General features: G+C 46.1%; 1 protein-coding gene across 1 annotated transcript in view; it reads right to left on the reverse strand.

Annotated features, from left to right (window-relative positions):
- LOC144784130 (transmembrane channel-like protein 2) overlaps positions 1–14,310 on the reverse strand; it is a 415,583-nt gene that overhangs the window by 318,885 nt on the left and 82,388 nt on the right. Inside the window, exons 6-7 of the mRNA XM_078662812.1 lie at positions 9,673–9,771; positions 8,285–8,427 (exon numbers count right to left, since the gene is read on the reverse strand). Of these exons, the coding sequence (XP_078518938.1) occupies positions 8,285–8,427; positions 9,673–9,771 (242 nt within the window). The remainder of the gene's footprint in view (positions 1–8,284; positions 8,428–9,672; positions 9,772–14,310) is intronic.

Below are 14,310 nucleotides of genomic sequence, written 5' to 3' on the forward strand. Positions count from 1 at the left end.
GCGCCTCGGCGCTCCTAACTCTCCCGGGGCTTGCCGCCATTTTGCAAGCGCTCGCCGTGGGTCTCCGCGATCTTCTCTGTCCCAGGGTCTATCCAGCGCCGATATGTAGTCGGCAATCGCGTCATTTAGTGCTGGAAACCTTCACGATCTCGATGGTGTTGTTCTCCGGGGGAAGCGCCTGTCAGAAAGTACACATAATGCTCATTTTTGTGAGCCGTCTGGCGGAGCTGTGTAGCTACCCAGCCATTCCGCTGTGCGCCCCCTAGCGCCTGTGCCATTGTAATTGTTAAATCCCATGTTAGCTCAGGGATAGCCTCTTTCAGCAGGGATTCTACCCACATCTGCACTTGGGGTCCTTCAACCGATTCTGGAACCCAACCAAACGAAGACTTGACCGTCTATTGTAGTTCTCCAAATCTTGAAGTTTGGACTCCATAGCATCTTTACTTTGCTTTATCTGTGTAATCTCCTGTTGAAAGGTCCCTACTTTATCTTCTAAGACGTTACTTGGCCTCTGTCATCCGCTCGTAGCTTCCTCAATATTCAACAGTCTTGCATGGAGGGAAGCAATTTCTTGAGATTGCGTTAAACAGGGCTCTTTTATCTCGGAAAGGATAAGCTCGAACATATTTAACACTTTTTGGCCAAGTTGCGGATTTTGTTTTATATCCTGCAGAGCAGATTCCTCTCCTGCTAATGCTGGTGGTATGATTATGTCAGTGGTCAATCCAATTTATGTATTCAGCGGATGTTGAGGGAGGACTAAAGCAGGCTGTAGCAGCAGCAGAGCTTGTGCCTGATCACATGCACTTGAGGCTGCGGGGGCAATGTGAGATTTGGAAAAAAGAGGGTATTGTTTCCAGCAGAAGGGGGTAGAGAAAGGCTCAGCTGTAGTCATTTTTAGGCAATCGTCCAATAAGTTACTATTGTCTGCATTCTCTATGGTTTCTGCATGCACCATGCTGATATCTCCACTGTTAACCACTTCTGATCCACTCTCACTTCCCCTCTGAGTTTCAGGGACCACCAGACGCACAGCTTCTAGGAGTTGCTGCACTTCAGTATCCATTCTCTGCTGTGCCTGCCGCAGTGCTCATGCTTTCATTGGTGGTTTCTCTGAGGGGCCCTTCTGGCGTTGCCTCTCAGAGTGGGTAGAAAGTTTGAAGGGACTGCATTAACACTGAGAGGCTTGTGCTTAAATGTGCGCATATTGTAATTATAGCAGCAACCACCTAACGGCAGCAGTTGGTTCCCAACCCCTGTAGGTTTGCCCTTTCGTGGATGGGCTCAAGTCCAGTTGAGTCCAGGAAAGCAAAGGTCCAAACAAAGGGAATAGTTTTAACCAATATGGGTCCACCACACCCTGATAATATACCCTGTATACCAAGAGAGTGGAGTGAGGGGAACGGGGGCAGCACAGAACCAATGTAGCAGTAGAGAAATGCAATAGTAAGCTCCTAATGTGTTGCTTGCTATATCTCATGTGGCAGCGTAAGTTCTGGATTAGAAATAATAGTCTCAGGTAGAGCGTCTCACCACACCCCCTGCAGCACCTGAATGTCAGCTCTGGATCCTGTCAATATACATACTTCAGGGGCAGAAAGATTTCGCATTTACATATGCCCCTCACAGCCTCTACTGCCTCTCACTGCTGACTGCAGTCCGGGGCCGTTACAGAATCGCAATTCCTGGGCGAAAACTCAGCAGGGGAGCAGGCTCGGACATCTCAGCGTCCTCCAATGGCTCAGCGCGGCAGGCAGAATAGCAGCGAGCCTTAGTTTCGGAGGTGTCGCCGGGATAGGTGCACTAGCTGGCACGAGTGTAGGAAGTGCCCACCATCATCGCCCCCCTTTGATGCTGTTTGATGAATCATCATGAAACCTTTTAAAGAAAACTCGAATCCAGCTCAGTTTATTCCTGGAGAGTTTGAGATGATCCATCATGCAGGAGATGGGTCCCAAATCACGTTTTCCCTCTGCATTTTATTGCAGGAAAATTGAACAGTGATAACACAAAAAATGGCTGAACAGAATTTCACCAACTTTGGCATAAAGCTAGATTTTGACTCAGGAAGTGAATCTGCAGAGCCAAAAACGTTGCTGGATCCCAGCGTTCTTAATTTTAAGCCCACTGGAGTGGATAAGGGACAGGTGGGGGATTGCCACAAGTATTTTTGAAGGGCATGGTGAGTGCAGCCCGATCATCCTCCAGGCCAATTTTAGTCTCCCTGAGACCCTATATCCTAGGGCTGCTTTTCTTTAAATGGGGAGGTGAACAAAAGTAAATGGGGAGAAATAAAATGTTCACTTTTGGTACTGTTTGCAGAATCTGTAAGAAATGTTTAAGGCAATTAGCAGGTTTTCCCCAGTGCAGATATCTCTAGTTGAGGGCAGATGAATGAGGTCAAGGGGCAAGCATTTTTCTAAAAACTGCTAATACATCTGGAACTGTTTTCAGGATCACCATGAAATTTGAGAGAGACTTAACATATTTAGCTTTCTCTTGGCATTTTTAAATTTATGCAGATCCATTGAGAGAGGGGCATTTAAAGAGATGATCCAACAACTGTTCACTGGCAAATAAAATTGGCATTGTTTTTATAAAACTGCACTAACTTTGGCAGACGTTTAGCAGGTTCAGCATTGTGTTGATATGTCCAGTTTGGAGAGCATTCATCAATGGAGAAAGTTACATTCACTGATAACTCTGGTACTGTTTGATACATCATCATGAATTAAGGCAAAGATTCGGAATTAAGTCCAGTTCAATCATACCAGATTTTATGCCGATCTGACAAGGGGGATAAAGTCAAAATGATGGTCAAAATAAAGAGTGGGATACAGTCCAGGCCCCTGCAGCTAGATCCTTTTTTTGTGTACAGCCAAAGACCATATGCAATAGGGTTGGGTGCAGACCCTGTGATCAACCTCTGCTGAAGGCTGTGCTCTGTGGTCAATAAAAATGCGTTAAATGAATGCATAAGAAAATAGAAATTCAACAAAAAAAATGCTAAAAGTTACTTATGGTTCAGTGAAGACAAAATAGAAAAACACTGAAAATAACCAGTTATGATATGCAATGCATAAAATGCACATCATAACTCAAACCAATTGCCATGCTAGCAGGATGATATACTCTTATCAGAATGAATACTCCTTGACCTGAAGAATGGAATACACCTAAATTATATTCTGCTAACACTTTGCTGCGTTTTGGTTTGATGGTACAAAAGGGGGTGGTGATGGACGGAGTATCTGAACCAATCAAACACTCACACCCAGTCAAAAGATCTGGGTTTCATCCATCACCGTTCTTTAGCCCACTCTGCCACCCCAGTTCAGACATGGCTATATGCAAATCAGTCTGACCCTGTGCCTCATGGGAACAGTCCAGCCCGAACTGCCAAGCCATGCCTTCCCTGGACCGGAAACAAGCTTCCGAGGACCGGTTTCTGGCATTACAGCCGTCTTCAGCCCGGCTTGCTTGAATCCAGTGGCAAAATGAGCAAGGGACTCACGTCTGAGCATACCCTGCCACACTTATGGCGGCCAAAGTGGTACAAAAGGGGGTGGTGATGGACGGAGTATCTGAACCAATCAAACACTCACACCCAGTCAAAAGATCTGGGTTTGATCCATCACCGTTCTTTAGCCCACTCTGCCACCCCAGTTCAGACATGGCTATATGCAAATCAGTCTGACCCTGTGCCTCATGGGAACAGTCCAGCCCGAACTGCCTTGCCATGCCTTCCCTGGACCGGAAACAAGCTTCCGAGGACCGGTTTCTGGCATTACAGCCGTCTTCAGCCCGGCTTGCTTGAATCCAGTGGCAAAGTGAGCAAGGGACTCACGTCTGAGCATACCCTGCCACACTTATGGCGGCCAAAGTGGTACAAAAGGGGGTGGTGATGGACGGAGTATCTGAACCAATCAAACACTCACACCCAGTCAAAAGATCTGGGTTTGATCCATCACCATTCTTTAGCCCACTCTGCCACCCCAGTTCAGACATGGCTATATGCAAATCAGTCTGACCCTGTGCCTCATGGGAACAGTCCAGCCCGAACTGCCAAGCCATGCCTTCCCTGGACCGGAAACAAGCTTCCGTGGACCGGTTTCTGGCATTACAGCCGTCTTCAGCCCGGCTTGCTTGAATCCAGTGGCAAAGTGAGCAAGGGACTCACGTCTGAGCATACCCTGCCACACTTATGGCACCCAAAGTGGTACAAAAGGGGGCAATTTTCGCGTTTTGGTTTGAAGCAATATTGATGGTTTGTATTTATATGTAAAAATGAAATACTGCATTTATTTTGGCGAGTCAGATGTACTTCAGCAGCAAAGTGCTAACATATATAGCTAGTAAATATGATTGGGGAGAACTAGTGGTCAGCTAGGCTGGTACATGTTGTACTATTAAAATGCAAAATGTAATGCATGATGTACAAAACCTAATATGCAATTTACTGAAGTTTGGGGTCTGAGTCTGGGCAGGGGTTGGATTCATCGCTGGGAGTATTGGTCAATCGGGCCCTGAAGACTAAGAAGGTGATATTGCATGGGGGAGTCAATCTAAAATATTGTTGGATATGTGATCTTTGTGTAGGGGGCAACAGTACTTTAATGGAATACATGATATTTGATGGGGAAATAGTTATAAAGGATATAAATTTCAATGAGATGCATGATGCTTGGGCAGAAAGGAAAGTAAGTTTCAGGTCTTCCATTGTTGAAAACTGGTAGCAGTGACAAATGAGGCGATGAAGGATATCTGTCCCTTGCTGCAGTTACATTTCATGTTCTATATTTTATGTCAAGGGAAACGATATAGGAGAAGCCAGGGTAGCAGGTCAAAGTCAAAGTATATTAGCATGCGTTTTGTCAATGTATTGAGGATTTAAACATGGATAAATAGCGAGGCTTTTACTATAGGATATCTTGAGATATTCTGAGCTGGGAATGAAAAGATGTTTTATCAGCAAAGAGGTTACTGGAGAAGCTGATATGGGAGATGTCACCAAGGGAAGTGATATGGAAGAAGAAAATAAGAAGTTCAAGCACTGAGATGGGGGGCATAGGACATGAGAGCAAGGAGCACCAGCAGATTGAGAAGGAGCGATAGGAAAGCGTAAAAAACAAAGGGGCATATTACCAAGCAATTGCTTGGTTAGAGACAAAAATTTACCGCTGAGCTGCGATGATTTTTATCGCAGATAAACCTAGGTATTACCAAGGTTTATCGCAAATGCGATAAAAATCGGCCGCAATGCATGAATATCGCTGAAAAGTCAGCGATATTCATGCATTACCGAGCTAATGCTCTTAGCCATGTTATCCACCTCCCATTGGATAACATGGCTAAGAACTGCTCAGGACAGGTGTTAGCTTTTGGAGATATTCGCGCTTCGCGCCAATATCTCCAAATGTTGGTAATAGGAGATAGTGATGTTAGCGACTGTTTCCAGTCGCTAACATCCTGGCACGCCCACTTTGCATGTCATTAGTGATAAATATCACTGACATGCAAAGTGGGGCCCAAGATGGTCGCTATCTCCTACTAGCTGTCGCTAACTGGTGTTAGCGACAGCTAGGTAATAGGGAGTTAATTTTATCTCCGCTTTCTTGGCTTTTAAAGCCAAAAAAGCGGAGATAAACCCCCTTGATAATATGCCCCAAAATGAGTTGACAAATGTTATAATGATAAATAGGGAGGCAGGAGAACTATGGGGGCTGGATAACCGCATTAAAGGCTGATGCAGAGTCAAGAAGGACGAGGATAGAGGACAGATTATTGTGATTGGTAGTGGCTGTGAAATTGGACACAGCTTAAGGCTGAGGTGACTTTGGAGGCACTATCTAAATTTTAGGTGGTTGAATTATTACAGGAGATAAAATAATAGGTTAGAAACTAGAAGACCAAGTGGTTGGGTGCATTACAGGTAACCCCTTCGGTGCTGGTGACGGAACCGCTCCGTCACCAGTGTCGGTTGAGCTGTGCTGGTGATGGAGCGGTTCCGTCATGGCCCGCCCAGCTCGATAGAACGCTCATGCGCGGCACGAATTCCGCGCCTGCGCTGAGCGTTCTATTGAGCGGGGCGGGCCGTGATGGAACCGCTCCGTCACGAGCACAGCTCAACCGAGGCTCGTGACGGAGCGGCTCCGTCACTAGGATGCGGCCGCCGTGCGGCCGCGAAAATTCGTTAGCACTGCGGCGGAATAGCCGCCGCAGTGAAGTGGTTAAAAGGGAGAGCGATAAGATACACTTTATTAGCTGAATGGAGAGGAGGGGTCAGCATTTGCTTTTGTGTGCAGTGGAGGTACTTACTGGGGCAGGTTTAAGGTGTTGTAAATACATTTTAGAGAAAGAAGAGTGATTTACTAGTTTGGTAAAACAGTCCAGTACCCTTGAGACAGTGCTCTAAATGTTCATGATAGGAGAGCCACATAGCATGTAAAAGGTATATTTTATGATGCGTGTCACTAAAAGGTTTTTTAAGATTCTTGGCAGAATGTTAGGCTAGTGGGTGGAGTTTGGAATATGTTTTCAGTCTACCATGACAAAATATAGTTTTCCCAAAACGTTATCTTTAATTATTTCACAAATACTCTGGAAGACCACTTCCTGTCCTCTGCTCTAACCCCATTCATGCTTTGCTTGCTCTTCATACATGGAGGCACTAAGACAATAGTAGTGGAAGCCCAGAGTACAGAACCTGTAAGTGCTGGTCAGGTTTCCACATGGGGCTCCACCTGTGTAAATTAGTATTTGCTTTAGGGCAACTCTGGGTTGGTACTGTCTTGTAGTGGCAGATTCTGATGTCTAATGCGAGGTAACTGATGTGATAATCGTGATTGCAATGCCTGCAGGGACTGTAGACAGAAACTGACTCTCGATGTCTTGCTAAGGTTGGGACAAATATATCTAAAACATCTATCAAGTGTGAACATCTCCAGCAAAAATATCACTAAACACCACAGGAGAAAAGCAGTTTATTTGTCTAAGTTTAAATGGGAGGCTGACCAGGAACCTGTTGAGCAAATCAAAAATAATCAGAAGACATTGCATCTTCACTGGCCTCCAATTGCGCTTTTTAAGACTCATCCCAGGGGAAATCCATTCACTTACTCCACAAGAAAAATACAGAAAAACCCACACATTTCTTGACAATACACTACATCCTTTCTCTGACAAGAGTAGGGTTGCATGCATTCAGGGCTGGCTTTAGTGCTGGTGGCGCCCGGTGACACAATCTTTTTTTCCGTACCCCCCAATGGCCTCCTCCTCGGATTTTATCATTATCACCGGGCCCCTCATCTCTCCTTAGCACCTCTCTCACAAACATGTGATTAGTTTTAAAGCGCTGGTAAAGGCTGGTTAGCCCTCTGCGCTACTTTATGGAGAGTCAAAACTGTCACTAGACAAAACTTCAATCTCTCTCTCTAGCAGGTACATTAATCACAAGAGATAGCTTTAAATTTGTATTTCTGCATGAAAGCTGTACGCACAAGGAACTCTGCTGCAGGTGATTTCAAATAGTAGGTTATTGCAAAAAACAGCTTATGGCATTGACGTTTGAACATCGGATTTTCACAGGTTTCCCTAATTTTTCCATCTTATGCCTTTGCAAATTTCGCCTGGTGAAATCCTAAAGGAGAACACATCTCATAAATGTTCATCGTTTGCACACTTATGAACTCAAGTTGGGCAAAGAAAAGATATTGGTATCTGTTTCAAACGGACCTAACTTCTTGGATTGAGGCCTCAGAGATATAATAAAGCAAAGGGCACACAGTACAGAGAAAGCCACTCACCTTTCATTCTCAACTGTAGATCCCTAAGGTAAGTAATATCACGGATCACTGATCACTAGGACTAACAGGGCACATGCAAGTGTTAATAAGTCAGTTAACATCACTCTGTCCTGCCCAAAAAAACAAATCTTTGCCCAATAAAACTAGGATATAGTTTCACTTATGAGCAGAACTGAATCACACACTCAGTCTACGGGTGAAAAACTGGCGCTAATAAGAAATATTCAATCTTCCATGGACTTAAATGACCCATTCCTGGTTATTTTTCCTTTCTCAAGTGTACCAAAGCGACTGCCTGCGATCCCCATTAACTCGACCCCTCTAGTATTACTGGTACCCTTTGTTGTGGTAACTACGTTGGGGTGAGGCGGTGTCAAGGAGGGAGATAGGGGGAGCTTGTAATGAGACCCTCTGTAGTGAAAATGTTTCAGGTAAAGCATTTAATTTAGAAAGCTGTTGGATTTCTGAATACTTACGTTCTAATAACCACCATCAGGCTATAACCGAAGACACTAACTCCAACCAAGAAATATGACAAAGGAAGTCTGTACTGCAACCAGCCAATCATGCGTTGATTGTTGTAATAGCCATAAAACAGAGCTGAGTATTTAGCATATCCCTGCAACGTCAAGAAAAAATATATCTTCAAGCATTGAAACATTTAACAACCTCTCAATTGTATTTAAATTAAATATTGGCTTAGTATTGTGCTTAATATTCACATGCTTAAAGATCCCAATGCGATCGAGCTGGATACAGAAGATAAAATGAATAACAATAAGAAATCCCTACATTCGGATCAACTTTTGTCAGAAGACTGCGGTGACCTGTCAAAGAAATTTAATATTAAGTCACGTTTGGAATTTCATATGAAAATATATTTTAAAATGAGCAATGCCACTAATCATTTAGTTGTTTTTTACGAAGTTATTGATGCATTCAAACAGAAAGTTCGCCTTTAATTGCATATATTGGCCAATCAAATAATTTGGTACCGTGATACCAGCACTGGTGCCGAAGTACTGAATGGTGTGATGGGATAAAAAGCTCTGTCGGCCAATCAGATTGCCCTCACATGGGATCAACCGTCCATATATGGCTTTTTCTTAGGGTTCATCCCCGAAATACTCGACCTGGGCCTCTCTTAAAATGCTGATTACCTCAAAGCAGCTGATCGGATTTACATCAAATGCCAAAGAGCACACTTTCTTGGTAAAGATCTCACTTCTTGCCGGATTTAGTGTAATTCCATTCAGTAATAGTTTTCTGTGTCAGAGGGCAAAGATTCCTATGGGAATTAACATGGGTAAGTGTACCTTTAGGACCCCCACTTTTTTTTTGCCTCCTGCTTGACCTAACTATAACTACGCAGTGGTGACTGTCACTGTGTAGTACCCATTTGTATTGTTTTTATGCCATGGTAGTGGAAATGAAGGTGGGCCAATACTACCTTTTTAGAGCAACTGTACTAATAAATGAACACTCAGACATTTATCACATCAGTCGAAAGGTAAAATCCAAGTTTATTACCGCAGTTCAGAAATAAATGGAATAAGAAAAACACTATTTACCACCTCACAGATTTCAAGTAACAATTATTTTACCTGGGGAAAGAACTCTTAATAGTTATGATGACTTTTGAATGTGATTTTTCACACAATTAAAACCCTTGAATCCTGGTTTTGTTTCAATACTCTTAAAACAAATCTACATGGAAAATGCAACATCATACATCATATATGCAAATGAGTAGAGTATAATATGCTATTTGGTACCTTTGTTGAGAGCGGGGAGGTGCATCATGACACACTCGATCCTTTGCAAGCCAATTCTATTTTGGTGGGTAATAAACAGACTATCATACCTCAAAATCCCACAGTACTGAAAAATCCATGGCTGTTTTTTCTTCACTTCTTGGTACAGTCTTCCGAGGCATACTTCCATATGGCATTCCCATCAATATCTGGTTGATAAAGGTTAGGAGAAAGTTAATATACTAAATTTTTTTATTGTTTTTACTGCATGAAACTCAGGGGTATATTCACAAGAACGTGTGATAACTACCGCAAGAGTAGCATAACACAGCTTTCAACATTGCAGTCTATTGCGGCAAAATAACCCTGTGTCAACGTGGAATTCACAACACGGCGGTAGCATGCGATAGTCTGCCGAAACCGCAGACAATGTCCGCGATACAACCACCTCAATGGAGACAAAAACACAAACCACAACACCAAAAAACCTGCGATGGGCCAAAGCGCGATGAGGAAACCAGCAATAAGCAGCACCAGGCCTGAAACACACACCTGGCAGGGGGAAAAATCACTATAAAAGTAGAAAAAACACCCAAACACAAACTGACCAACACCTAAGCACCATGGAGGAAGCCGGAGCAGGCGCAGAGGATGAGTGCAACCCCACAAGCACCCTGAATGACTAACCAGAGACATCAGGGACAGGGAAGGGCAAGAACAAGAAGAGGAAGATGAATTCAATCCGCAGGCAAACAGGATCATATTGACGGAGGTGATGGAACACCATCAACAACTGTTCGTCATCTCCAACGTGTCATTGGGCACCAAACATGGAATATGGCGGGACATTGTGGACAAGGTGAATGCCGTCGGGGAGCACAAGAGGACAATGGACGAGGTCAAGACATCAAGCGGCGGACCAAGGAGAAACTCGCTGCCAACCAGAAGGCAGTAACGAAGACTGGAAGTGGAGGCCCAGCGCTTTAGCTCGAGCTGGATGACATGGAGGAGCTGGTGTCGGCAGTCATCAGTGTGGACACTGTGGCCAGAGTCAGAGGATCAGACACTGCTCGACAGGACACAACACAACCGCAACAGGGTGAGTGACCACCAGGTACTGAGGGGATGGGTGGAGATGGGCACAATGGCACACATGCACAATCACGGAAAACTCAAACAGGGGTTATGCCCAAATCACCCTCTTGTACATGAGCAAGAGACATCAAAGATGTATATCAAAAACAAAGCAGTAAAGAGGTATCAATTCAACATTTATTTTCATACAAGGTACAATTAATTACCCTGATGTTCTCAAAATTATTTGTAAATCCTATATATCCATACGTCAAAAAAACTTACATGCGTGTCAAAAGACAGGGGAGGGCACAGATAAACACAATTGTATATATACACTTCATAAGTTTCAAAAGAAAACAAAAACACTCTAAATACATTAGTTCACATTCATATCTATATTACAAAACATAATGCATTATATACACAACCTCTACAACATATACAATACATACATGAATCAAAAAATATATACAAGAAAAATATACCCTTAATGAAAATAAACTATCACAGTGTACACTCCTGATTTAGAAATGATACACTCAGAGGAAATCCACAATGTGCCAGAGGTGGAACACCCCTAGCTATTAATTTTGTAGGCGCTATACTCTCTTAACCAACTCAACACTTAGAGGATTCCTCATTAAAGTGTCGACGCAGTCGCGGTCGCGTTTCAGCCGGTCATTTCTATGAGCTTCTTCAGGGCAAAGGTATAATGTCACTTCAAAGAGAGCGAAGTACACACTCTCCACTCCCTCAATTACAGAGAGAGTCAGAACAGCAACTCTATCTTAGGATTCACTGCCCATCTGAGAGCACAATCAAGCACAGTGCACACCCACAATGACTTTGTGTCCTCGCCCAGATCTACAGACTGTCACAATGTACAATGCCATGCTGTCTGAATGTCAACATGTACCATGCGGCTACATACATGTGGACACATTGTAATACACCATCTCCCCTTCACTTCGCAGGGGCACCGTCAACACCTCCTGCAGAGCAGTCCCAGCCACTCGTCACTGATGACGAGGAGGACAACACCAGCATCGACACCCAAGCCACCCAAGACATCATTGACCTCATCCGCCACTCACCTCCAGCATCAGGGCTGCCCAGCTACATAAAGGCGACCCCACCGACTACCCAAAGCACCCAGCATGAGGCACCCACAGCCCGGCACTCCCCTAAGACCCCCAGGAACAACACATGGCCTTCCAACGCAGTATGGTGGAGTGCCAGAGGGAGACCGCTGAGCAGGTGCAGTTGTGCTTCGGCATCATGGCAACCAAACTTGACGCCATCCTTGAGTGTGTAGCCCCGCTCCTTGGTCTCCAAAAAGCCCTGACTGTCATCACTGGAGTCATGACGCAGAGAGAATAACACCTGTCCGCTCAGAGTGGCTCCAGCGATACCAGCTGTGAGCTGCCGCACATGCGGAGGCTCATGGAGGACATGGTGTGGATGGAGGCGGAAAGGATGGCAGCCACCGCTGCACATCCGCGGAATGTATCTGGGATCTAGCATGCCCTGCAGATCTTTATCATGGCATTGCTGCCACAAGGCGTGAGGATGTTGAATGCTGCTGCCCTCACACCATCCACATCTCCGCCCCCTGGTGTGTCTATTCCTCCCTGTGTGGCAGGCCTAACCACTCCGGCACCTGATGTGTCAGCACCACACAGTGTGGCCGACAATCCACCTCCGGCACCTGAGGTGTCAGTCGCACACAGTGCCGCAGCCGGTACAGCAACACCCACAGGTGGGGCAGGGGACACATCTGGGGATGAGGACGTGGATGGGCATGTGATCAGAAGGATTCAATAGCATTCATTTCCGCCACCTAGCCTGTTCCTGGTTTGGTCCTGCCTCATGACCTTCCACTGACCCCCGATTCACTCAGATGCACTCACCTTGGAAAACTACATGGATCGCCACATCCTGTTTGATGACCAATGAAACGGCTACCAGACTGCGGACTGCACCCCTCCTCTTCCGCAGTACTTGACTTCCACGGATGGACTCTGGCTGGCCCTCCACAGGCCCATATAGTGTAGTTTATTCGTCAGTGCCCTGTACCACTCTCGCTGCGGAACTGCACTGGATGTGCAATAAACATCCAGTGACGCACTGCTGTGTCATGTCTTTCATCATGTAGGTATGTATGTGTGGATCAATGTAGGGACAGTTCTTTCCCTTGCATCAATTATGCTCATCCTGTGGGATGCCAGTCAGAGGGTGCTACATAGCAATTTGTATCACAGGTCCTGTGGACACCACAACAGGGACACATGCATCAGCCAATTTCATGTCAGGACATGGACTGAACCACGCCCAGTGCCCACAAGTCATTTTTGCAAGCCCTGCACTGTACTGGCATACGGCAGGCTAGACCACTCTGCTCACGCTCCGGGGGGGCCTCATTGCTTCCCGGCGCAGGCGTACTGGCTGGTGGTGTACAGGTCACTGGTCTAGTTGTCAACATGTCATAGCCACTCCCCGAGGGCAGGTTTGCATGCAAACCACACCCACCCGGCACAGGCATCACAGGCCATGTGAGCCCACAAATATAAGGGGCTGATGACATCACATAACCCTCTGCGGGTGGTGACTGGATGAAGGACCCGAGACCTGGAGGCCGGCACGGGCCTACCACCACGTGGCACGGGACGCTGACTGGGGTTGGACAGGGTTTGTGACAAACGCTGCATTGCAGCCTGCACAGGCCTACCACCCCGCCATGTTGTGCTGACTGGGGTTGAACACGGTTTGTGACATACGCTGCATTGTGACCAGCACAGGCGCCCCGCCGTGGGACGCTAACTGGGGTTGGACATGGTCTGTGGCACATGCTGCATTGCAGCCGGCACAGGCACCCTGTCATGGGACGGTGACTTTGGGTGCACTGAGTCATTGGCACATTGAGCTGCCTAGCGGGTGTGCAGCCTGCGATGATGCCCTGTCCCGGCAGTCCAGACTGTTCAGGATTTGTGTGCCTTGCTGGACAGCAGTGTAGGCCGCACCAGCGGGCTGCAGGGGACTACCGTCATGTGGCCTCGCTTCTGGGATCACAGAGTTAGCGGCACCCATTGGGCTGAGCAGCTGTGCAGGCTGCAATGATGCCAGGTGCCCTGGTTTGTCATATGCCATAGTGTAATCAAGTCCCAGCACCAGACGTGAGACCTGGTGGCCAGTGCAGCGTGAATGCATGGTGTGGAGGGTGCCATGTCTGCGGGCCCTGGGCTTGTGGCTTGCAGTGGCACGTGGTGAAACCTGCAGTCTACACACCGGTGGCGGAAGGTGAGCAGTGAAGCTCGGGTGTGCATGGACGGGCATCCTCCGATGGGCGGCGGGAGGGGCTGGGATGCCTCTGCCTGGGTGTGCATGGGCTGGCGGGAGATGTTGTGTTGTGCAAGCGTATACTGTGCCATTCATGTCACTGGACTCTGTTTCAGATGACAGCTCTGAAGGCACTTACTCATTTTGCTATTCACAGAAGGCACATACTCATCAATGAGTAAGTGCCTTCTGTGAATTTCAAAATGAGTAAGTTACTCAAAATGAGTACGTTTAGGATTTTGTCTTAAGTTAGGTCTGTGAATCGGGTCCACAGTCTGAAGACTAGAGGACTTTCAAGTAGCATTGTGTGTTATCTGCACATTTGTGAATCGTCA

The sequence above is a fragment of the Lissotriton helveticus genome, chromosome 10, assembly GCF_964261635.1.
Source record: "Lissotriton helveticus chromosome 10, aLisHel1.1, whole genome shotgun sequence".
Lineage (NCBI taxonomy): Eukaryota > Metazoa > Chordata > Amphibia > Caudata > Salamandridae > Lissotriton > Lissotriton helveticus.